A 25,545-nucleotide genomic window follows, 5' to 3' on the forward strand; every position below is an offset into this window, starting at 1 on the left:
TTTTTTTTTTTTGTTTTTTTTTTAAAAGAAGGCTGGATATAGAAGCTGAAAAGACTTGGTGCTTTGGGAGACTGCAGGCAGCTTTATAGGATAACTGTGGCCTCGGTATATTCATAATAATCTTTCTTCGGTGATGCAGCTGGTGTGATGCCAGCAGCCATGGAAAAATGCCCACAATGTTCAAAGCACTCGCTCTAATTTCTTCTAAAGATTATCCTTCACCCCATCTAGTTTTTAAGTCATTCCTTCTGGTTTATCTTGTTTGGGCTGCACATTTCCCATCATGACTGCACATAAACACCGTTTTAAACACACGTGTGCATGCCTCTTGAACTTGTGGCATTGCATATCGGCAGAACTCATACCTCCTTCTGCCCCAGATATCTAGAGAAATATTGGCATGGTATTAATTTGTCCGACAAAGCATCATTTCCTTGGTTGTGTAACTGCTGCTGATGCGATACTGCCCTTGACCTTGCTGTCCCAAATTTGGGGGTAGAGTCCATTTAACGAATGTCCTGCTGGAAGCTACTGAAGGCAGCAGGTTGACTTCGTTAGTTTGTCACGATTCACATTCAAATGTTTGCATTAAAAAAGAAGAAAAAAAAAAAGAGCCCAGTTTCTTTGCTCCCAAGATCATGCTTTCTTCCATTTTGTTTCATTCAATGTAAGTCAAGATGGTTATGCAGGAGTAAAAATCACCAGAGCCTGGTAACCATGCTGGCCCTTTCCCCCGAGCCGGTTCCCACCGGGCCAGAAGGATGTGCGAGATGTCCACTTGGGCTTATCTGCTGTGTTTTGGTGCACAGCACAGTAATTGAGACAGAACTCTCCTTTCCTCAAGGTGGGGGTCTGCAGCCAACAGAACCAGAACCCGGCTTGGACTTTCGGGTGCTCTACTTTTGGAAAAGCACCCCAAACCCAAAGCCAGGCCCGGCAATGGCCGAGAGAACGGATCTCTGTGGGTTGATTTTTCCATGTGTTTGATCGCATGCATGTCTAGGTGGTGAAGCTGGTGTGGTGACGGGCCTGTGGAGGTGAGCTGCTCGGTGTCATTCAGTGTCTCGGTTGTGGGCTTTTGTGGATGGGCTGCCATCGGAATCTTCCGGTGGCCAGCACCCGCCGGAGCCCCCGGTGCGACGCCTCGTGGTTCCGTGGCCCCGTCCACAATCATCCTGTGTCGTCTAGCCTTTTCTCTTGCTTCCCTTGTTTTCTAGGCCGCCGGTGTTAACACCACGGACAAAGAGATTGAGGTTCTCTATATTCGGAATGTAACTTTTGAGGATGCTGGGGAATATACGTGCTTGGCGGGTAATTCTATTGGGATATCCTTTCACTCTGCATGGTTGACAGTTCTGCCAGGTACATACTGCTCTTTCTCTCCATGGTTTTTTTTCCTTTTCGTGGTTGATTGCTATAAAATTAACACAGCTTCTGTTCTCAGAAATGGCCCCTTTTATCCTTGCATAGAGATTTTAAAACATGTTTCAAATCATCCCCTCGGGAGAAGAAAGCCTTGGAAATTCACTTACAATGAGATTCCCCCACTCGCATTTACGATCCAGTGGAATTTCATCCTTAAAACCCAAACGGATCTTAACGTTTTTAGTGAGTCATCGAGTCAATGTGTAAATTCACCCATTCCTATTTCTCTTGAAGTCGAAATTACTTTGTAAAATTCAAAGTAATTTTTGCTCATTTCAAATTCCATTTTGCTGAAATCCCACATGGACTCTCATTCCAGTTTCAGTTTTTACCGAGGGGTAAATAGATCGCCGTGCGTTGAGGTGCCTGGGGAGGATACCTCTGCATGTAGCGTGTACAGAAGCAGTGTGGCACCTACCTTGGGAATCGGTGGCTTGCTGCATGTGGCAATAGAATGGACTGTTCGTTTGCTTTTACTGCAATGCATGCTCTTGCCATCTTGGGCTTGATGTTCTTTCTGCTCTGCAGAGAAATCGACATCAGGAAAGCCCCGTTGCTTAAAGATGGTCGCCGTCTGCATCTTTAACCGATATCTCTATCCTACTCAAACTTTCTTGAAAATCACTGTCTGCCTTGATGTATCTGCCTCTTTGTCATGTCCTTGGAAACTGCGTAGACTGTGGTTTGCTAGCTCATGATGTTCCACTCCAGTTATTAATTCCTTATTTTTAGAGTATGGTGCCTACCTGCATGCTTATTTTATTATCTAGTAAAAATAAATGGATCATTTCATTTCGTGCTGTGCTGCTGAGAGTTTTGACTATCTTGCAAGTATTTTTCTGATTAAAATGTGTAAGCCTTAAATACTAGCATTGCATCCATTTTCCTTTTGTTGCGAGTCTGCTCTATGAGTATATGCTTTGAAATGATGAGATGCTTCTTGTGTTGAGCTTGCTTTTACGTGCGGTACTGCCTTCTGCAAGTGCCTAACTGGCACTTCTTAACCGATTTGCCTGACAGTACTAGCCCATTAACTAAGAATGCGTTTTGAGAAAAATACTATTTGGAAATACACTGCTTATAGATTGACCGTTGAGGACTAAAGAAGGAGCAGACATTATTGGACGTTGATACAAGAACGTGCTAACTTAAGTAATTTTATGTATACTCACATGCCATACCACTTCTATTTTTTCTTTAAAAGTTGTAACGATGTATCGGTATAACCAGATACACACCAATTTAAATGGATATCGATTAAGGAATATTATAAACATTTTGTGGTATGGACATAATGATTCTGTATGATAAACAACTCAGTCTTTATATTAAAAGCATTCGTTTATTTCGTTAGACGATATGCTGGGCTATATTAAGAAATGTGACCCTTTTCTAGTAGGGCCAGCCCACTAGATGAATATTTATTTCATGTCATGTGGAACTGTGTTCCTCTGGGGTATATCACCCCATCATATCTTCCTTCGGAAGAGCTTACCCGGATAAGACTGAGGCACCGTCCCTTCAGAAACGAAAAGTGGACACCCATTCGTGTGCAAGAATTTTTAAATTGGTTCACACCAGAGACCATATTGGAAGACAGTCCCTTTGTCACAGGTATGGTCGCCTGTCCTGTTCTGCCCAAATAGCTAACAGAATGTGATCTTAGAGCCTGCCCTTTGTGTCTCGGTGGCAGCCGATCCATCACGGTCACTGGCTTGCAGAGGCCCACTGAGGCTAGCGATAGTGACCGCCTGGGCCCTGGCAGTAAAGCGAGGAGCCCTTGGCCATTCCCCTTCATTTGAAGAGGTACGTGGCAGGCCCGTGGCCCGTGCCACCCTGCCGCTTTGAGTCGTCGGGAAGCCCATCCTTGTGAAGGGTTATCGCCTTTTGATTCCTTTAGTTCTGCCAGGATGCAGCCGTCTCGTGTCCTAACTCTGTGACCTGCTTATCTGTTCCTCTCCTGTGATCTACAACCCAGCTCCCGTAAGAGAGAAGGAGATTACGACTTCCCCAGACTACCTGGAGATAGCCATTTACTGCATAGGGGTCTTCTTAATCGCCTGTATGGTGGTGACGGTCATCGTGTGCAGGATGAAGACCACGACCAAGAAGCCAGACTTCAGCAGCCAGCCGGCTGTGCACAAGCTGACCAAGCGCATCCCTTTGCGGAGACAGGTAACAGAAAGTAGATAAAGAGTTTGAAGAAATTTACTCGTCGCTCGTGCCCCAGCCAGCTCTTAGGTCTCTCTCCCTCTGCTCCGATGCTTCTTGTGTGAGTGTCACGGGGCTAGCAGTTCCGACATGCCTCTTAGTGGCCGCCCAGTTAGTTTTTAGGGCTTGGAGAGTCAAGTCCTGGTGCTTCAATGGGGCCAATCAAGTCAAGTTCCAGGTCAAGAAAGCACAAGGGCGTGAGGCTCAGCCAATCAGCATGACGGACGTAACGCAGGGAGGCAGGGCCCTGGTGGTTTTGATGAGACTCTGGCGCAGCGGTCTCTTTGAAGCCCAGGCCACTTTTGTCCCCTGTGATTTAAAGCTTTTTTTTGAGACAGGCTTATGCCACTAGTTGGAAAGGGACTCTAGCTCTCTTTGATTTATTTTTTAAAATCAAGCTCAGAAACCTATGCCCTGGAGGTGAATCTGAGCTACGACTTGATTTAAACTGGCCCATGATGTCTTTCCAAGCTGGATTTTGGCTCGACCTCTCTTGATTCTTAAAATAGAATTATATGCACACATCATGTTATTGTTAGTCATTCTCAAGTGTGGCCGTGGGGCCGGTCCTAGAACGATTTCTCTATTGAATAGGCAACAGATTTTTGTTAACCTTGCACTTGGTCTTCGGTGGTTCCTTGCGGCTTGTCTGCACCTCCTGATTGGTTTAATTTTGCTTTGGGGGTATGGGGCAAGATAGAGCCTACACCTCTGCCTTAAATTAAAGCCCTGCAAAGCGGAATGGGACAGGAAATGTGTTGTCATTTTTTATTTTCTGATCATGAAGATGGAAGGGGAAGGCAGATGTGAATGCAAAATGTTTACAAAACTATTTGGAACTCGGTTATAATAAAGTTTTTTTTTTTTTCGAAACAGCAAGTAAAAACAACTAACGCGCTGGCTCTAATTCCGTATGTATTTTGGTAGAATTTACAGGGTACTTGTTAAAATGGGAGATTTCTTCATCTCAGCCCTAGAGACTGTGGTTCAGTAGGTCTCGCGTGGGGCCAGGAGTCTGCATTTCAAACAAGTCCTCAGGTGATTCGAAGTGGACTTCGAGACACGCTGGATTAATCCCAGCCTCGCCCCTCCTGTGACATAAGGTGGCGGTAACATTCTCTGCACAAGGCACTAGGAAGGGTTGGGAACCAGCTGGTCAGCAGCAGTTTTGGCACAGATCTGGCTGTTTTTAGCCCAGCTCCAAACTCTGGGCTGAGTAGATCCTCGCTGATTTCTTTGAAGCCACGTTTCAAGCAGGGCTTTCTCCGTGGAGGCCAAGGGCTAGCACTGGGAATGTGCGTCGCGTGCAGGTGAATGCTCACATTGTATGTGGAGTGAGGGAATAAAGGGTCGCTCCCACCACCAAGAATTCTGTTGTAGAAGTAGTGATGGGGCCACCAGTCCTAGGTTGACTCTCTGACCTAGTTGGTGACCTCCGGTTGATCTAGCCACCCCCAACCCCCTCCTTTCCAGTTACCTCTGGGTGCTTCTTACAGCCACCATCTCAACAAACCCGGCCTTAGGGAACAGAAAGAGAGTGGAGTTCCCCCATCTTTTGTAGGGGGAAAATGCTACCTTCTGGAGGAAACCTGTAATTTGGTGTAGCTAGATCATCGTCCCGTAATTATTTCATCTTTTTTTCTGCAGCTGTTACAATGCTCTTCTTTTTACTCACTATAAAGGAGGCAGATGCCTTTAAAATCCTCTTGACTCAGCCCCGGTCATCTCGTTCTTGTTTGCCATTGGCCGACTGGCCTTTCTCCTCTCCACCTAAGTTGGCCACTTTTCCCACACTGCCGTGCGCAGCTGAAAAGAACATTAAGATTCCTCCTCCTGTTTTCTCCCTCCCTCCTTCCTTTGTTCATGGTAATTTTCTGAGTGCTCGGTCTCACCGAGGCTCCATGTGAGGCATGGCCTGTCACTTTCACCAGTGTTATTGAGTGGGAGGCTTCGTTTAAAATGTAATTGCTTTGTGTTTCGGTAGGATCAGGTAGTTTGAGAGAGACAGAGGCAAGTGGGCAAATACCGGTCCCCTGGAGAAATAAATCTGAGAGAGAAACTCATTCAGGGGAGTGTTGGTACACCTCAGCCCCTCGCGTACGTCACGATGGGATGCGTGATCCTGCACAAGGAGCGCTGGGTCAGAAAGCCTAGTCCCTTTGGTGGAGGAGATGCCTATCAGGTATCTGGATAAAAGTGGGTGATCGGGCTGTAGCTGGAATGAAATCCACAGAAAGGCTGGCAGGCATGCTGATGAAAGAGAAAATTCCACAGGATGCCAGGGATGCCTTGACTTGGTGACAGGTGAGCCTGTAATCAGATACCTCGAGGATGGCTCATCCCTAGGCATTTGCGAGGCTGCTCCTCATGCTGCACTTACCCAGCGTCCTCCAGCGCACAGGTGGCCCTCAGCGTCTTCATGGTGGAGTCTGAATGTTATCTCGTTGGCCCTGACCCTCCCCCCGCCCCCGACCATCATATACAGCATTTCACGCAGCTCAGTCGATTCTTGTTTTTAGAACAAGAGCAGTTGTTTCTTTTTTTTCCTTGATCCCATTGTGAGTTTTTCCTTCTTGACATTTATTAATCTGTACTGGACTTACTGGTGCAAGACAGACATTTCAGTTTGTTTGTTTGTTTGTTTGTTTTGGTCGAAAAATGTTTTCTTCGGTGCCTAAGAAGTTCCTTGTGATCGTTTCCCAGGAACCATGAGTTTTTTTGAGACCCTCGATGGGCTTTGGACTTGGAGGGTAGGGGGCAACTCTTGGTAGGGAGGTGGGTGGTGCTTGGCAGTGCCTCCCTCTGTCCCTTGACAGAGTCCACCCCATTCAAGGCTGGGGCTTGGACACTGTGCCGGCCACTTGCTCATCTGCTCCCATTCCTTTGCGGGGGGCTGGGGGGTGCGTCTTTGCGAGCTCATTGGCTCTCGCGTAGATCTCTGGGGCTGTGAGTGGACAGTGTGGCCATTGCAAAGCAGCCTTTGCACGTCCATGAGTTGAAGAGAGGGCTTCGCTCTCTGTGTTTTGCACAGATCGGCAGGGTGGGTGAGGGGGTGCAGAGGGAACTGGGGATTTTGTTCAGGAGGCATGCGTCATTGCTGGGCTTTTTCAGTGTATACATCCGATGGTTCTTTCTGGAGCCGGAAGTGCATCCGGGAGGTAGCATGTCTCCATAGCAGGGTGTACCCATCTCCTGGGGGGTAGACACGTGTGTGCAGTGCACACTCTCCCACCGCCACTGGCGACTCAGAAGGGGCTGCAGGGGTTCTTTTTCTCGCTTTAGTTTCACTCTCCTGGTTGCCGATACAGGTAGATCGAAAACCAGAGGAAAATCAAGGACAGTCAAGGTCATGTTTCATCACAATATCGTTGAGGCAAGCGGCACGTCCCCAAGGATGTCATTCACAGGAGCAAGATGAGGGGGGCGTGGTGGCGTGTGTGATTCAGGAGCCAGTTCTGGGGGCCGCGTGTTGATGATGATTAACCACACCAAATTCTGTGGAGGGCAGTGCCACGTCTAGAAGCTCCCCTACTACCTAGCAGCTGAACGTCATGATCTGGGAACATTTTCCATAGTTTGGTCAGTCACATGGCCTAATGAAAGCTCACTGGTTCCAGAAAACATTCGGGTAATTAGAACGGTCATGGATGGCTTAATTGGAGCCTGCCCTTTTGTGGGGGCACCTTGTCCTCCCTGGCCCCTATTTGGTGGTTCTCTCAGCCTTCGAGAGAGACGACACACAGTTTGACTGTGATCTGACCTGGCTTTTGGCTGATGTGATTTCCTAAGAACCAGCCCCTCCGGGACCGGTGAGCCATTGTTCTGATGGGTTTTCTCCAAGCCTTGGGAGGATGTTTGGGGGAGGCAGAGCCTTGCTAAGGGAGGAAAGTGAGTGTCTGATAAACTGCCTAATTGCCTACATTTCATTATTGAGGGGAAACGGATCCAACCCGGATCTTAGACCTTTATCTCAGCCACCCGGCTTGAGGTGGTGAGAACATTTTGTTTGGCTGGAGGGCGGTGGTGGGCAGGTCTAGAGCCTTCTCTTCTGATGTGGGAACGTGGATTCACAGTCTCTAAGAGTCAAGCTGTGGTCTGGGGGTGTTTGTCAGTGCTCAGGAATCAACACACGGATATTCCTCACCCCTGGCGTAGCATCTTTGCTTTTGCCTGCTCCGTTCTCTGTGAAGTCCCTAGTTGTTGTTCAGTCTAATCTAGTAGAAAGAGAGAACACGATTTCATGGTGGCCCTTTAAAAGAAATGAAAAAACAAAACAAAAAAACCCCCACTTCCTTTGCTTAATCTCCTACATGTACTGTGGACATACACAAGAAGCAGTTAGTTAAAAGCTTGATTTATGGCACATGGTAAAGAGATTCTGGAAGGTGAGGAAGCCAAATTGAGACTGAAAATACACACTAATAAAGTGCTCCTGCCACCGTCCTGGAGTGGGAAGACAGCTTATTAGTACGTTAGCATTTATTGTGTATAAATAACTTAATTATCACCATCCATGGAATATTTTTAAATTAGGTAAACAGGAAACCCTGGAATTGAAAAAAAGTATCTGATAGGGAAGATGATGATTTTGTGCAAAAAAATAAAAAAATAAAAATAAAGAAGTGATCATCTGACAGTGCTGAATACGTCCCAGAGTTTGAAGGTGGGCAGTGGGAATCCCTCCATGGGTGTGGTCTGGAGGAAGGATGTCCCAGCGACACATGGCATTGGAAACATGGAGGAATCGCCTGCAAGATGTCCAGCCAAGCCCTGGAAACGTGTTAGCTCTCAGCAAAATGGAGTGAAGAGAAAGCCAGTCATACTTTACAGTCCCAGAGGGGATTTTAAAAGCGTAGTAAAAATGCATGGAGGTAAAATTAAGATATACCTCTGTAGACAGAGCAGTTGAATTCTGTAGTTCCTTACGCTTTCGACATTTTCTTCCCTTTTTTCCCCGTTGTGTTTTTTACAAAAGTATTTTCCGGATTTTTTTTATATTGAATCTAAAGCCTCTACACTTAATCTGAACTAAATTTCCATAAACGATCTTTTTTGTAAACACCATTTAAAAATTTTAATAATAATGACAGAACAAAGTTGGTAAAGGTTTTCCATTTTAAAAGCTTTCATGTGAGAACCTTGAGACTCTGGCGGAAGATGTATATGTGTGTGAACTTTTGCACGGATTTGTGGGTAAAGATTTATTTTGGGTCATAGGTTAGCTACAGAGCACTTAACTTCTGACTGTTCAGTGTTTCTGTTCTTAAGCTGCCTCTAAGCCATATTTGTCATAGTCCCCCGGTCCTCTGTCCCCTGACTCCTGGATGCTTTATTTCTTGGGTTTGTTCTTTCGTTCGCTGGAGCCTCAGGCCATTCTGGCTGTGAGCAGGTCTCATCATCCAAACCAGGAAGGTGTAGCCTGTCTGTTCTGCAGTCAGGCTGTAGGGCCAGCGGGTTTTTCCCTTTCTCGTGGCACACAGTATGACAGCATCTCACATATAGAGCAACCCTAGGCTCCAGATGCTCCAGGTTCCGCAGAGGGAGATGCCATCATAAGCTCCCTTGGATCTGGGCAGCAAATAATTCTAAAAAGGTGCTAAGAAAAACGATTGTGGTGTTGGTAGCAAATCTTAAGTGAGCTCTTGGCAAGTGCCAGACTCAGCACGAAACACTGTACAGGTGTGACCTCATTTCATCCTCACAGTAAGGTCACTGCAGTGGGAACTGTTCCAGTTTCTTTTTATCAGATAATGAATCTCCAGTGTAGGAAGGTTAGGTGACCTTCTGAAGCTCTCACAGTCAGTGAGTGTTGGAACCGGGGTGGGGACCCCGACAGTCAGACCGCACATGGGTGCATTTGGTCAGGATGCTGCCACCCGACACAGAATCCCACCACATAAATCATTAGCAGAGGAACGGCACAGCTAGGGTTGGCTGCTTGCTAGCGGGCAGTCACTGGGGTGGATGCGGAGATGCCACAAAGCTCAACCTGGCAGCAGAGGGGAGAGGCAGAAGCAGTGGTCTCGTCATTTCTAACTTGTTTGAGAAGTCAATGTATTTCAAGCACGTGCTTTTCATTTTCTTTTCCCCGAGATATGCCTCAGTTCAGATCCTTACTCTTCTAAAAAAATATTTTTAATGTTAAAGAATTCACTTATTTTTAAAACGTGAAAGATACGTAAGCATTGGTTATAAAATTCAAATGGTCTAGAAAGTTCTGAAGTAAGGGGCATGTCTCCTCCCTCCTTCAACTCCTAATCTCTCTACCCAAAATTGTTTAGTCTCTTGTGCATCCTTCCTGAAAAAATTTGAAGTGCCCGTGTTCTCCCCACTCGCACGGGAGGCCGCTTTCCTCCGGCGTATCCTTGAGGGTGTCCTGGCTTTGGAATTTGCTGGACCTCAGTCTTATGGGGCCTGTCTTGTCTCATTGCTGACTTTCTGGATCTTCTTGCCTGTGCTCTTCAAGCACTAAGGTCCCAAAGCAATGAGCGGGGATTTTTGCCTCTTCACGTGGGAGAACTTTCCAGAAGACTTTCTGGCCTTTGAGAACACCAGCCTCCTTTTGCATGCACAGCACATGGCCCTGACATAGGGTGTTAGGGTTTGGGGAAGTATCTTCAGCCAGACCCATTCCTGAATCTGAGCGCTTCTCTGTGTCTGGACCTCTGGGCACACGTGTGGTTGGTGGAGACTGTAAGTCTCGACGGTGTCCTCTGGGGGGCCCGGCAGCCGAGGTCAGCGACCACAGTGAGAGCAGGCCTGTTGGGGTCTGTGGAGGGGTCTTTGAAGCTGTCTGGCAGGGCGGGATCCCTGCCTAGTCCACGTCACTAGTGGGGAGGAAGGGGTCCACAGTCACCTTTTCGTCTTTTTGTCTTTGCTGCCACCATTTGTCTGTGCGGCCCAGACACTTTGGTGTGAGGCGCCAGCCTCTTGGAGCCTAACCTCTCCATGAGGCCTCTCTTAGCTCCAAAATTAATGATTCTTCAGTTCCTTTTTTTTTTTTAATTATGTTACTCGCAGTGAATAAACATTGCTCATATTATCTACATAAATAAAATTTAGGAGTAACTCACTCTGCCAGAAAGGCTTCTCAGAGGCTCAGAAATGTATGCGTTTTAAAAGATAGTAGACATTTTGCCTTAAAAATTGCCTACTTCTTGATTTTAATACCAGAACCAGCTTCCTATCTGTGAAACAATTTTCCTCCCATCCGTTCTCGGTCACCTTCTCAGAGTTTCCAGAGAAGGGCAGCCTGGGCTTATGGAGGAGAACCAAGGATTTCTGACCAGGACGTTCCTGGGGAAGCTCAGGTCTGTAGGTCACCGTGGGGCGAGGCCAGCCTCCACCTTGTGAAAGTTCATCCTGATGTTCGTTTGTACCCAGTCTTTGTAATTGCAGCTGGGGACGCCGGTTGACCTGGGCGGTCACGCAGGGAACAGAACCGAGGTGGGTTGGCGGGCTGCTTTGCTGGATCACGTTGAACCCCTGTTCCAACTGCCTTAGGCCAGAGTCTTGTTCGTGGCTCGCGGGTGAGGTGGTGGTCGGCCATGCCGTGCAGTAATCTCAAGGCGGCCTTGAGGTGGGCTCTGCACCTGCTTCCTTTGTAGAATTCAGCACGGGGAAGATGTTCTATTTAAGGAACGACCGTTGTATCAGACGCAGGCTGAAGGCGGGTCAGGGTAAGCGGGAAGCCTCAGCAAAGCCCCAATGTGCTTGCTGCCCTGCCTGCCCGTGCGACAATGAATAAAGGCGTATTTTTCTTTCTCTTGACTCTTTGTCCCACGTATTCAATCCACTGGCTTCTGAAACTGAAGTTGACAAGAGGAAGTCGATTTTCACCAAATGGCCTGGGCATCGACCAGTTCCCAGAAGGACTGGGGAGAAGCAGGCGTGGCCCCCAGTACCTGGGTCTCAGGTCGAAAGGTGCTCGTCGCTACTGGAATGCCTGTCACACTCAAACCCTAGACCTGGTTCCTGGAGATACAATCTTTTCATTTCAGAAGACAAAACTATCAAAGAGCTGATTGTCCCAAAGTTTTCACGTCATAATAAGCACATTGATTCATGATCTGAGCTGGTTTGCACAGAGATTGATCATTTGGGGATCCAATACAGCTAATATCTTGGGCAGCAATGAAGCTCATGGGGTCCGTCTCTCTGTCCTCAAGTGACCGTAGTAAGGAATTAGGACAGAAAGAAGACTCATGTTTTGATCAGGCCCTGTCTACAAATGTTTGAAAACCTGGTCTTAGGAACATGTAATTTGGGTGAAGTCTAGTACTGCATAGATAGGAAGACAGAAAAAATGGAGCCGGGTGGTTTTGGTCCTTAATTCGCGACTTCGACCAGCCCCCGCTTTTCTTCCTTCCTGAGAGCTGACCACCTGGCTGGGCTCTGGCCGGCTTCCAGCCTTTTCAGGTGGAGCCAGGATCACATCTGTGTCTTTGCATTTTGTATCCAGGTTTCTGCTGAGTCCAGCTCCTCCATGAACTCCAACACCCCACTGGTGAGGATAACAACACGCCTGTCCTCAACAGCAGACACCCCCATGCTGGCAGGGGTGTCCGAGTATGAACTACCGGAGGACCCAAAATGGGAGTTTCCAAGAGATAAGTGAGTACTTCTATCGGGCATGGCCCCGAATGGAGATTTAGGTATAAATGGAGATCTTGGAGAGACATTTTCTTGTTATGACCCTTAACTGCAAAGGTCTTGCTTTGATGGTGTCAAGAGGAAGTGAGCGACATTGTATTTCTAGGTATTCAACTCCTTGAAAAGAAAAGAAGGGATTCTTTCTCTCTCTTTTTAAAAAAATAGTTCTTTTAAAACAGAGCTACTAAGCCATGGCTGGTCCCCAAGTAAGACAGTGCCTTGTCAGCATTTTTAAAAACTTTCTGGACAATTCAAACACAGTCAAATGGAATAAGAGTGGAATCATCTCACTTATAAAACAGATCTGACATTCCACACTCTGGTTACTAGACTATGACTGTTCTGTAGTTTATTTCTTTTGAGAAATTAGGTATAGGATATAGATCGTCTTAAGAATTTCTACTCAGTGTTGCTATTTTTAGTCATTATTAATGTAATAAATATCAGGCCGAAGCACTTCAGATGTGGCACCTGACCTTGAATTTCCTGTGGTCCATAGTATTTTCCTTATTAGATGTCATAGATATGTTCCATTCAGATATTCAGTCAAAGCGTGGCCCCGGACTCTGTTGGGAGGCATTGTTGGGAGCTGTGTTTCTTGCCTGGGCTGAATTCAAGTCCATATACTTTGGGCTGTGTTGGGCTGGGTTTGAATCCTTGCTCTGCCAGCCAGTGGCTGGGCCACCTTGTGTAAGTTACCTAATGCTCCGAACATCCCGCCTGTAAAATGAAGGTCTTGTTAGAGACCTCCTAGGACTGACCGAGCACAGTTCTTGGCTTATGCGAGCTTACCTCTTTCGTGTACTGGTGATCTGGGAGCTCCGAACCACAAACCACAGCGAGATAGTGGCGCTGGACATAGAGTACATGGGACAGATCTTGGGCCACCAGCCCTCAGTCTGCCAGGCAGGAACCAACTCCTAGACCCACCTTCCAAATGAAGCACGATGGTCATTGAAAGACCGTCGCCTCTCTCCTGGGTACCTCTCGTGCTAGAGTCCGAAGAACTTTGAGAGTAGAGGAAGGTGAAGGTCGCTGATTCCATTGCTGCATCTGATCAGTGGGAATGAGCTCCTGACTTGGCCACCTACAGCTGCCCTGTTTGCCTCGACATTTGCAGTGTCACCCTGAGATTGTCAGAGAAGCGTTGCATTACTATAGAAGGAGCTCATATGCAAATTTGGAAGTTCTACAATGGTGAGCTTTTCCAGAGACAATATGATGAGCTGTTTGGGAGGGGAGGTAGATTTCACGGCATTGTATATTTGATTCCTGCAACTCCACACACGTTTTGTTTCCCAGCGGCCAGTTTAGAGAGATTAACATGCACCATAAGTTAGAAGCAAATAATTGTATAGAAATTATCTCGTTAGTGTCAATGAAAGCAGTTTCCGGTTTATTTGTGTACTGTAGTGAGATGACCATTATTCATTCATTCATTCATTCATTCATTTATTCATTCAGGGCTTGTTTACTGGGGAGGCACCAGAGAAAACACAAAGAATGGGTTCTTTACCTGTAGAAAGTGGAGAGGGTGCTTCTAGTGAGCCCTCCCGGCTCCGTGGTTCAATTATACAAGTGGGCGGGTGGGTGTGCACAGTCCTGTGAATATAGGGCTGAGTTGGGGAGCTGCGATCGTTATCGTAAGCAATGGCAGCTCTAAGGTTCAGTCCGTAGTTTTTGGCATTTGTGACACCGCAGCCAACAGTGGGAGTCTGTATGTGCTGGCCGGTTAGCTCCCACCCCGGGATACCCCCAGTGTGGAAAATCTGAGTGCTGAGCATTTCAAAACAGCATTTTGCACAAATGTAGGTGGAGCAGATTTCCAATGAATGAAGGCTATTTAGAAGCCGTTTATTAGATTGGAGGCAGAAGTTACACAAAGAAAGGATTGTTATGCTTGTAGTAGCCGGGCAATAGGACATAAATTAGCCATTTTTCCAATGCAAATGTTTATTTTCTACCAAGATATTAAATTTAATTTTAGTTCGGCATAGAAACGGAGTGACCTCAGCATAGCAAACGTTGCCCTCAGTCTTTGTTTAGCTTTTGCAAACCTTGTGTGCTTACCAGAAACACTGTTTACTGAGGTCAGCTCAGTACTTTGCTGTGTTATGCTTACGTGAAAAAATCACATTCATACATGTTCCAAAGACGACTTCATTCTGTTGTTTTCTGGAATGCCCAAGGATAATATATGGCTATTAGTATGATGTGTATAGAGCTTCTGACCTTAGAATGTAGTTTATTGTGTTCACTTTGGATTTTATTCATTATTAATTTTGGGTATTTGTAAGGATTTCTAAATTGTCACATCAAAAAAAAATTCCCCCTAATTTTTAAAAAACTTTTTTTTGCCTTTAGTGAAAAATGAGAGATCCCTTGAAATGCATTTAAGTTTCATATCATGTAACTTGGCCCTAGAATGTGACCGTAAAATCCACTGGTATTTGAATAATATACAAGGATTTTAAAGACATCACTGAGACAAAAAAAAAAAGAACAGCTTTAAGGTTTTCTTTGAGACATTCTGAATTATGAATATTCTCTTGGCTCAAGATCAGAAGTCCCACCTTGTTAGCACTTAGGAAAGCTGACCACCTCACTAGCATGGATACCCTCTGTAAAGAAAATAAATCCAGAATACAAATGTGAAATTTAATAGCTGTTCCGCAGTAATTGACATTCTCCAAAACGTCACTAAGAAAATACTCAAGCGCGTGTGTACCCCGTGTCTCATTAGTTCCATATGATAAACGCCCTACGCTTTTGCAAGCTGCTGAAAGATTTTTATATTTAGTTCTGGAATTTCCCTCGCTGCACCCCTTCACCAGATGCCGTGTGCTAATCCCCTATTTACACTTTTAGGCTGACGCTGGGCAAACCCCTCGGGGAAGGTTGCTTTGGGCAAGTGGTCATGGCTGAAGCAGTGGGAATCGACAAAGAGAAGCCCAAGGAAGCAGTCACGGTGGCAGTGAAGATGTTGAAAGGTGAGTGGGGAGGAGGAGGATCGGGGGTGGGGTAGGTGGGGTGGGGCAACGGCAAAGGCTTATCAAGAATGTTCCTTTTGTGTCATGTGAACTCTATCGTGGCAGGGGGTCAGAGAGCACATAGTTGACCTAGGGGTTGAGGAGTTTTCGGTATAAATCAGCATCTTGGACAGACTATTTATCTTGAGCTGCGTGCACTCATAAAAAAGAAGAGCCGGTTTTGTCAGAAACTGGTAGCCTCCGAGATTGTTATTCTTCGACTCCTTGTAGATGACCGTGTTGCCTCATTCCCTAGTTTCACGTGCTTCGAAAATACCAAGTGATACATATAATCGGTTAATTTAGATGAGTGTTGGTACATTGGTGTCTGAACCCAAACCTTAATTGACAAGTTAAGGAAAATTAGCCCTTTTGGAGGGAGCGAGGGGGCTCAGGGAGAGGAGGCCACACTTCTTTTGTGAGAGGAACGAAGCGGAAATGACACTGGTCTGGGCACGTCACGTGGAAACCTGGTAGAGTCCTAACAGGATCGGCGCTGGTGCAGGACCTGCTGGGACGTGTTAACAGTTACCGCGAGATATGAACGGTTACCGCGAGATGAAAACGCCAAGCGGCGTTCCCGGAAGCCGAACGTTTCTGCGTGAACCTTCCCGCCCTGCACCGCGGCTGAGTCCGGGCGCTTGAGGAACTTGTTAAGCGTTAAATGCTTCCTTCCGTGACGTTCCTTTATACGAGGAGTTAGGGGAACGGTCACATGGTAAATACAGTTGTGGGGAATCTCGGAAAGCACAGCCCCAGCTTGGTTTTTCCCGTGGATCCAGGCAGAGAGGGCAGCTCTTGGGATATGGGATACCGGATGTCTTGTAGGGATTTGGACCTTTGGTGATTTCTCCCAGGCTAGTCATCACATAGCAGGCTAGAAATAGTCAAAAAGATGTTTATTTTTATTAAAGCTCTTGATCCGAATGGCTTCCAAGGAGAACCAGGGTGTTTTGAGCTGCTTCCCACCTTGGGTGTGTGCTCTAACCCCCACGTGTTGGCTCCACCAATGGAGGCGGCCTCCTGCTTGCATCCCGCGTGGCCTAGGCATTGCGGGCCCTCGCCTTTCTGCGTGGCAGGTGTGGCGGGCTCTGTGCCTCGCACAAACTGGTCTTGGCAGCCTCTGGCCACAAAACGGGTGAGTCGGGGGAAGGTCCCAGGCTTCCTGTCTCTTTCTGCAGGACCTCTGATTTCGGTTCTGGTACATGGGATGCTGCAGAAAGGTGGTTCTGTTTGTCTCTTACACCCAGGCGGGCCTTCCCTGTTAGGATGGAGGAGGACACAAGCCTCAGAGCCCTCGTGATGGGGCCTTTTTTCATAGCCAGTGGAGCTCAGAGACTGGAGGAGAGAACACTACAGGTGTGACTCCTTCCTTTGTACGTCAGTGTGGATTTTACACTTCAGTCAATTGTGGTGCACTTCCTTTTGTGAATCTCAAAAGCTTTTTGCATCATGGCTCCTAGTCAGCCCAGATTTTCCCATATTGAATTAGCTCAAAGTCACGAGGAAGAGAGCATATGGAAAAAATCTTGCCACTTTTTAGGAGCTAATGATGAGCCCACGGATGCAGGACCTGAGCCGTTCTTGCTTAAGGAGGTAGAGCAGAGGTTCAGAAAACTACTTTTTTTTTGGATGGCAATCACAGCTTCTTTTGTGAGGCCCACGGAAGGCATTGGCCTCCACTCACTCAGAATACGTGTGCACACACTCACACTTTTGCACACAATTACGGGGAGCCTACCGAATCCATTCGTGAGCGCTCTCAGGGCTGTGAGGGCTCGAGGTGGCAGCACTTGGTCTGTAGTGGTTTGAGATGCCCCGTCTTCCTTTTCCTCCCCAGATATCCTCACCGTCACTTGCAGTCACTGTGGAATTCATTGTGGTTTTCTGAGGCACCTTAGATCTGCCAGAGGACGGGATTATTTCACGATAGAGTTAGACACCCCACGTTTGTGAGGTTTGCTGGAAAATAATCGGCCTTAGCATCAGAGGCCTACATTCTAGTTCTGACTTTTGACCCCGTTGACCTCGAATTAACTATTTGACATGGAGCAGGGCAGTTCCCTCTCTGGGCCTTTGCCCCCTCACCAGTAAAATGAGGGAGACGATTTGGAAAAAGTCGTCTCTGGTCCTTTAATTTCATGCTGTTTCACCTAAGTTTTTTGGCAACTAACAGCAACAGCTGACAGGTTAGAAGAAACTAATGGATTTTTAATTTTACCTAATGTTCATAGATGATGCCACGGAGAAGGACTTGTCTGATCTAGTGTCAGAGATGGAGATGATGAAGATGATTGGAAAACACAAAAACATCATAAATCTCCTCGGAGCCTGTACTCAGGACGGTGAGTAGGAGGAAAAATGCTTTCATCCAGATTCTCTGTGGGTCAGCATTAGCGTCATTTGGGAAATGGTCGGAGTTTTGGATTTGCTCCTGAGGCACCTCAAGTGCATGTTTCAGGTTCTCTTTAAAATCCCCTAGGAAGCTGTTGCCGGCCCTGAATACAAAGGGGACTCTGTGGCTGTAGCTGGGGGACCAGGGAAGGGAAGGGTTGGTGCTGGGCGACTTGGGACAGGAGGGCCCAGAGTATCCTGCTATTTGTGGGGTACTTGCTCTGGAGAGTGTTTGGGAAAGGCAGTCTCCTCATGTTTTTGATTTGTGAGTGCTGAGAGAAATTTCTCAAAATAAGGTTCTGTGTTTTGGTTGACAAGTTCTCTTAAAATGGGGTTTGAGGAAGCCAGGTCTTACTCTGGGCAGCAGATGGCTGGGCTTCCACGATGGGCTTAAGAGAGGAGTGAGGTGTGAAGGGACACAGTACCGACCTTTGGAGGAGAAAGACCCTTGCTCCTCTCATCAGAGCCAGCTGGCACTTTGGGAACCAGCTGGACAATAATAAACTTGAAAGTGCCTGCCTTTGCCTCAGCGAGTTCTCTTGTAGGTCTAGACCTGGAGTCGGAAGACTTTTTCTGTAGAGGGCGATTGCAAATACTTTTAGCTTTGTGGCGACTACTGATTTCTGCCGTCATTGTGCGAATTTCTGCCACAACCAATACAGAAATGAATGGGCCTGGCTGCGTGCCAAAAAAAAAAAATTTACTTTACAAAAACAGGCCGTGGGCAGGATTTAGCCCGTGGGCTGTAGTTTGCCAGGCCCTTGTCTGTGGGGTACATGGAGCAATGATTGCACATGCGTATAAGGAATGTACAAGAATGTTCATCGTGCACTGTTTGTGATGGCCAGAATCTGGAAGCATCCTATAGGAATGGATAAACACAGTGGTGCATTTCTGTGGTAGAATATATAGGCTTGCCTTGTAGATACTGTGGATTCGGTTTCAGATCACTGCAGTAAAGCAAATCGTACCAATTTTTTGGTTTTCCAGTACATGTAAATGTTACGTTCATACTATACTGTATTCTGTGAAGTGTGTAGTAAAGTAGCATTATGTCTTAAAAAATAATGTACATACTTTAACTAAAAAATGTTTTATTGCTAAAAGATGCTGACCATCATGTGAGCCTGCAGCAAGTTGTAATCCTTTTGCTGGTGGAGGGTCTCACTTTGATGGTAGTGGCCGTTGACCGATCAGGGTGGAGGTGGCTGAAGGTTGGGGCGACTGGCAATTTCTTAAAATAAGGCAACAAGGAAGTTTGCCATTATCAATTGAGTCTTCCTTTCTCTTGAACACTTCTAAACCACTTTAGAGGTATTAGTTGGCTTAATTTCAATATTGTGCTAAGGAATAGAGAGGCCCAAGGAGACAGGAGAGTTGGGGGGGATGGCTGGTCAGACACACGCAACATTTATGGATTACGTTTGCGATCTCATGTGGGTGTGGTTTGTGACACCCCAAAACAATTACATTTGCAGCATCGAAGATTACTGATCACAGATTTCCATAACAAATATAATAATGAAAAGTTTGAAATGTGAGAATCACCAGAATGACACAAAGTGAGTGAAAGCTGCATGGAAAGCTCCACGCAGGATTGCACAAACCTTTCATTTGTAAAAAAAACAAAAAACCAAAAAAACAAAAAACAATACATGTGAAGTGCAGTGAAGTAAAGCTCAGTAATGAGGTATGCCTGTGTATAGCTGTCGAAAGGAAGCATCTAGATTTTTTATCAACCTGAGTGGATTTCACAAGGATATCATATAATGGAAAAATGTTGCAGAGCTGTATATTTTTATTATTCACTTATGTGATTAAGAATAATACACTGTTTATTGATACATATGTGTATGGAAAAGTTGAACTGGAAGAAGCAACTTCGTGATATCCATTGCTTTCCAAGAGGGTACAGGTGAGAGACCCGGAGTGACAGGGGAAGGACACTCATGTGACTCAAAGACTTTTGAGGCTATCTTGACCAAGTGTCAACTGTCATTTTGGAGCGATTAGAAAGCAGGTGTTCTAGTTTCGCGTGTGCTTTTCTGTGTGTTTAAATTAAAACCAACAAGCAGAAGTACTGGGTTGTGATAACTAAATCTTCGAACCCAGGGCAGATCCTGGGTTCGCTGCCTTAGGGAGCGTGTCTCCTTTACCCACAGGGCCACTCTACGTCATAGTTGAGTACGCCTCGAAAGGCAACCTCCGTGAGTACCTCCGAGCGCGGAGGCCACCCGGGATGGAATACTCCTATGACATAAACCGTGTTCCCGAGGAGCAGATGACCTTCAAGGATTTGGTGTCGTGCACCTACCAGCTGGCCAGAGGCATGGAGTACCTGGCTTCCCAAAAAGTGAGTCCTTCACATTCTCCTCGATTGGGTGGATGCCACTTAAAAATGTCTTTGAAAAAAAACAGGCAATTTGGATGTGTTCATTTGCCAAATCAAGCCTTTGCTTGTCTTGTGCAACCTGGAAAATGTTTATCGCATTATTCACAGTAGGGTTAAAAGCCAGCACACCCTCATAAACCTTTGGTAGCACTGCAGAGGTGAGCAGAAAAGACGTCCCTTCTCTGAGACAGGGTTGGGTGTGACCATCCCAGGATGCAGCCCTCCACGTTGAGAAGAGCTGGTTTAGGGCACGCTGCCATCGATTCTGATGATCTGGGGGCTTTATTTATTTGATAATTATTGAGTTTTTGGACATAGACTTTTGGTGTTGTGTTTATTTATAGTTTAGAGTTTGAAATATGCTAAAAATAAAGGTCAAGGGGGGTGGTATTTTGGTAACCGAGTCCTGGATATTACTTGGGTTTATCATGTCTCATTTAGCGGGATGGGCCTCTTCAGTTAGATGTGGGTCAGGTCCCCTGAGGTGAACCCCCTGCATTCCAAGAATGCCACTTGCAGTGGAACTTTAAACATTTGAGTTATTCCAGAGGCAGTCCGATAGGTGCCCAGATGTCATCTGGGGCATTTAGGATGACTCAAGACTCCCACACATGGGTGGTGGTGGTGGGTGGGGTGGGGTTTGCACAGGTACCTTTTTGGGCAGCGGTTGGAGGGATCAGAGCCTACTTGCCCTGGAGTTTGATGCAGCCACAGGAATTCCTTGGGTTCCCAAAGAAGAGATTGCATCTCGCTGCCAGGGACCCACTGTCACCTGGGGGCGGGGCTGGTCACGGCCATGTCAGTTACACAGGTGAGTGAGGCTTCCCTGGTCAGATCATGCAGCGTGTAGGGCTCAATGTGGGTGAGGCTGGCCACGTCTTGGCGGCCACCTAGGAGCATGGCCGGAGCTGCCACACCCTCTGCGTTGTGTTGTTTGTTTTGTTTTGTTTTGTTTTCAGGGATGTCCAGAGTTGAAGACTTTTTCAGATTTTTTTTCCCCCTGTAAAGTCTCCCGCTGTATAGATTTTAGGAAAGCACACTTTTGCGTGTGCACGCACAGTGGGGAATCTGCCAGCTGAAAAGGCTTTGGCATGAGGAGACAATTGGATCGAGAATGTGGGGCATTTGACGAGATGCCACTCCAAAGCGTCAGCGTCACGAAAGACAGAAAATGCTGGGGAGACAGTTTCAGGTTAAAGGAGGCCCGAGGGGTGCGACTACTACGTGTACATGGGGGATCCAGACGGGGCCCTGTTTGGGGTGGGATGTGGGCGGGGGACAACTTCGATAAAGGATGTGAACAGTAGAAACTTGAACATGGACTGCATATTAGATAATGTGACTGCCTCAGGGTCAAATCTGGGGCGATGGTGGCCTTCTGTAAAGGTAGGAGTCACATGCTCAGGTATCTAGATGTGAAATGACAGCAAAGTCTGTAACTCACTTTTAAATGGTTCACCATAAAACGTGTGTGTTTGCGCACCTGTGTGTGGGGAGGTTGGGTGTGGAGAGAAAGAGCAAGTAAGCATAGCAAGCGAGTGGCAAACATGGCTATGCAGTGTTCTCTTTCTTCTTTTCTGTAGCTGTGAAATGTCCCTGAGGAAACCCTGGCGAGGGCAGCCCGCGGCCCGTTCTGACCCTCTGGTCTCGGTTGCCCCGGGCCCTCCCTGTGTGTTGGGACCGTGGAAGCATTTTTTGGACTCTGGGGCACTGCTACTAATACAGAATGGGTAGGAAGGCTGGCCTGGTCATTTTATTGATCCCGAATGAATATTTCTGAGCCTTCCTGATTCGGATGTCTTGAGCCCCTTGGTTGGGCTCTCATACGAGGTCACCAGAATGGACATAGTCCTTCACCTCTTGGAGCATGAACTGTGCATGGCAGTAGGAGGGATCACCCATAAATGGGAATAAAAATAAGTATGTAAAAAGTTGAAAAATACTGTGGGGGAAGCAAACGACGTGGGGTCAGAACAGTGGGGACTTGGGTGGTTAGGGAGGGAAGGTGGCTGGTGAGCACTCCCGCAGAGGGACACGCTGTCAGAGACTCTAGGGAGGACAGGGCGGGTGAGATGTGGCTGGAGACAGGCCCAGCTCATTCACATCTGCAGACCCAGGCAAGGACTCTGGACCACGCTCTTGGCGCCATGGGAAGCCACCGGGGGTAGGGGAGAGGGGCCTCATGTGATCAGGTTTGTGCTGTAAAGCCCCTCCTTGGGTTGTGTGCACAGCAGATTGGAAGCTCTGAGTCCTGTGAAAGGTGATGGTGGTTTGGATGAAGGTTATTAGCTCCAAAGACAGTAGAGAAGTAGATTGATTTAGGATTTTTTTTTTCTCTCGGGATAGTGAATGGATTGATTAGATACAGGAAGGAGAGAATGAAGGGTCAAGGACCACGCATGGGTTTCCATCTTGAGAAGCTGCGTGGTGGTGCAGTGTGCCAGGATGAGGATGACTGGGCGGTGGTCGGGGGAAGATGGCAGGCATAGATGTTATTGGAAATTTCAACGCGTATTTAGAACAGGTCTTGAGAATCACGAGGGCAGATGTTGACCAGAAAGCTACAGGCTGAATGTTTGGCTCTGAGTGTTGGGTTGTACATTTGGAGCCAGAAAAAGAAGGTATAGTTTCCAGCTGGGAATGGATGAGGTCATTTGCTGGGGATGGGGGTTAGGGGTGCACGTGAGGCTGAGAGGAGAGGGACTAGAAGGGTGGAGTCAAACCCCCCAAAAGCTCAAATCTCGAGATTGTCTAAAAGTACAGGATATGGCAGTGGAGGCTGAGGAGACTCAGAAGCAAGAAGGAGCCCAGGATGGGGTTCACAGAGACCATGGGAGAGTTTCGGGAAGGTGAGCGGTCAGCTGTGGGTCCTTCTGCTCAGAATGAGAGAAGAATGTGCATTGATCTGGCTGATGGAGCCAGTGGCGGTCCCCCCATTGCATCCCAGCCCCGAAGACTCAGGTCCCTCCTGTGTTAGAGCTGCTTGTCGTGGTGGAGAAAACTAAGAGTCAGATGAACTTTGCAAAACAGCAAATGAATTACATTCTAGAATGACATACTGAAAGTACCCTGTTACTAGTGGTATGATAATAGTAATTGCCATTATTACTAATCACTACCACTTTTTGACACCTTCACATCTGCCAGCAGCAGGGCAAGCATTTTACATATGTACGACATCGTCCATGACCTTGGAACAACTCTGAAATAGGTATGATTAAATCTCCATTTTGTGGATAAGGATGCTGAGGACTGCCAGGAAACACCAGGAAATCTTTGAGCCAGGTGTGTGTGAGTCACTGCCCTCATTTCCGAGCTGGAGACTTGTAGGTCTACAGAGTAAAGTGGCTGGTCCAGACCTGACCCTTTGGTCCTCCACCCACCCATTTATCCCCTGCTATCAGGTAATGCCTGCCTCTCTCCGAACTGAGGGGAGGACCAGTGGGACGGCCTGTGTCAGGGCTTTGTTCACTAACGTGTGTGTGTGTGGGGGGGGTGGAGTGGGAGGAGGCAGGGTGTAGACGGGACAGAGTCACGTTTCCTTGGGGCTTTGCAGAGTTCCAAAACGCCTTGCTGATGGTACCTGCAATTAAGGATTTAGAGCAGGTTTGAAGTAGTAGATGAAGATCTTAAGAGTGGCCCCCTTGGTGGAGCCCACTTCCAGGGCTGGAGGGCTCATCCGTGAAGAAGCCGGAAGGAGTCAGGGCCTGGCCTCCGCAAGCCCTCGCCCTCACAGTGGGTAGCCATGAGCTCGTGAGGGACCTGGGTCTGGAGGAAAGGGCGAAAAAACAAACCCCCCAAACTCTTGATGAGTGAGACCTCTGGCTCGTTGCTGAGGGAGTATAATTATGAATTCAGTTCAGCGAACATTTTCTGGGACAGGCTCTGGGCTCAGTGCTGGGAATTCAGAGGTGAGCGTTCGGCGCCCATCCTCGCGCAGCTTGGTGGCGTGTGGGAGGCACTGCGGGTGGACAAGTAAATGCCACGCTGTGTACAGTAATAGTTAGGTAATGGGGTATTTGAGCCTTATACAAATTATGAAAGCTTTGCTATTTTTAGTTTAAAATACACTAATTTTTCTTTTTTTGCCAAATTCCCAAAGCAGTTAAACCTCCAAGGTGCTACACCTGAGCGGATTTTTTTAAAGCAGGCCCCAGCTTTTCCATCTCATAGCTCGTGATTGAATGCGGTCAGGCGTGCAGAGGCACCCAGCGCACTGTCTGGGTCACAGGGGTGTTAGTCTTCCTTCCCTCAGTGACTCATTGACCCTCACTTATTAAGGAAATGGAGGACGGTTCAGAGGGCCTTCGTTCTGTAGAGTGGTTAGGTCTCTGCGCTGGAGAACAACTCGGATTTCTGCACGTGATGGGAATTTGGCTTGACTTAATTTTCTTTTACTTAGCTTTGGTTCTAAGTCTCTTCTTGCTCAGTCCAGAGGGTGGGCTTTGGCGTTCCCTAGCACCCTGGGAGGCAGGAGGTGGGTGCTGGATCCGGCTCTTACAGAGAAGATGGGAGAGGTCGCCATCGTGGTGTCTCCGAGTCGAGCCCCGTGTGGCTGGAGCCCAGTGCATGGGAAGCCAGGTTCTACTGACCACACACTTGCCAGACGCACAGAGCTGGTGTCGGCAGGGAGCATGCTGCCGGAGGAGTCTGGCCCAGGGTTTGGAAGTTCAGTTTGAAGAGGCCTCCAAAACCAGGAGCACAGCTCCCACCCCAGCCGGCTCCCCAGGCGGCTGCTGGGAGCTCTCACGTTTCCTGCTTCCGTCCTGGCCAGGCACAGGCACAGTCGTGGAGTTTTCCTGCTTTCTCTTTTCTGATCTTAGCCCATCCAGGGGGCCACAGAAGTGCATGAGAACAAGGAACGGGAGGGGGTGCAGGCAGAAGAATTCCCAATTTATTCTTCAGAGTGTTTGGCTCGCTCCTTTTCCAGTTCGTTTTGCAGAGCGCCTGTGTGGAATCGGCCCCGCTTCAGCCTCGTCAGATGGATTGATAAGACTCCATACGATTGTTAACCTTCGCCGGGCGCCTGCATAAAAGCATTTGACAGGGATATTTGTTGGCTTCTTTATACCTTTTCCAAAAATAGGGGGTGAGGATTTGGGGTCCTAATTACCATGAATCATGATGGAATCTTGGTATACTAACTAAAGTGCAACTAAAACACAGCAGTTTACAAAGCATATTATTTGTAGAAAGGAAAAATAGAACTTATAATCACTAGACCTATCTGAGACCGAAGAGTTAGCATTAGGACTACAAATCAGCTGCCCTGTGGCGCGCATGCCAGCATTTTTGGCCCCCATGTGTGTGGCAGACATAGGTTTGGCCCTTTGTGAGGGCCAGGAGTTGTGCTAGGTCTGGATTGAGAATATGGATAGACAGTTATCGGCCATGATACAAGGCAAGAAAGGACACGATCAGTTCTTTCAGAAATACCATTTG

General features: G+C 47.3%; 1 protein-coding gene across 18 annotated transcripts in view; it reads left to right on the forward strand.

Annotated features, from left to right (window-relative positions):
- Positions 1-25,545, forward strand: part of FGFR2 (fibroblast growth factor receptor 2) — a 99,038-nt gene that overhangs the window by 63,936 nt on the left and 9,557 nt on the right. For 5 of the 18 annotated variants that reach the window (XM_039870842.1, XM_039870830.1, XM_039870823.1 and 2 more), the window contains 5 exons: positions 3,404-3,606; positions 12,098-12,249; positions 15,157-15,278; positions 17,552-17,662; positions 19,874-20,064. In XM_039870842.1, coding sequence (XP_039726776.1) covers positions 3,404-3,606; positions 12,098-12,249; positions 15,157-15,278; positions 17,552-17,662; positions 19,874-20,064 — 779 coding nt within the window. Of the gene's footprint in view, positions 1-1,217; positions 1,363-3,403; positions 3,607-12,097; positions 12,250-15,156; positions 15,279-17,551; positions 17,663-19,873; positions 20,065-25,545 lie in introns of all 18 variants that reach the window. The other 13 variants (XM_039870829.1, XM_039870835.1, XM_039870841.1 and 10 more) reach the window with 6 other exon arrangements.

Source organism: Pteropus medius, unplaced genomic scaffold, assembly GCF_902729225.1.
Source record: "Pteropus medius unplaced genomic scaffold, Ma_sr-lr_union100, whole genome shotgun sequence".
NCBI lineage: Eukaryota > Metazoa > Chordata > Mammalia > Chiroptera > Pteropodidae > Pteropus > Pteropus medius.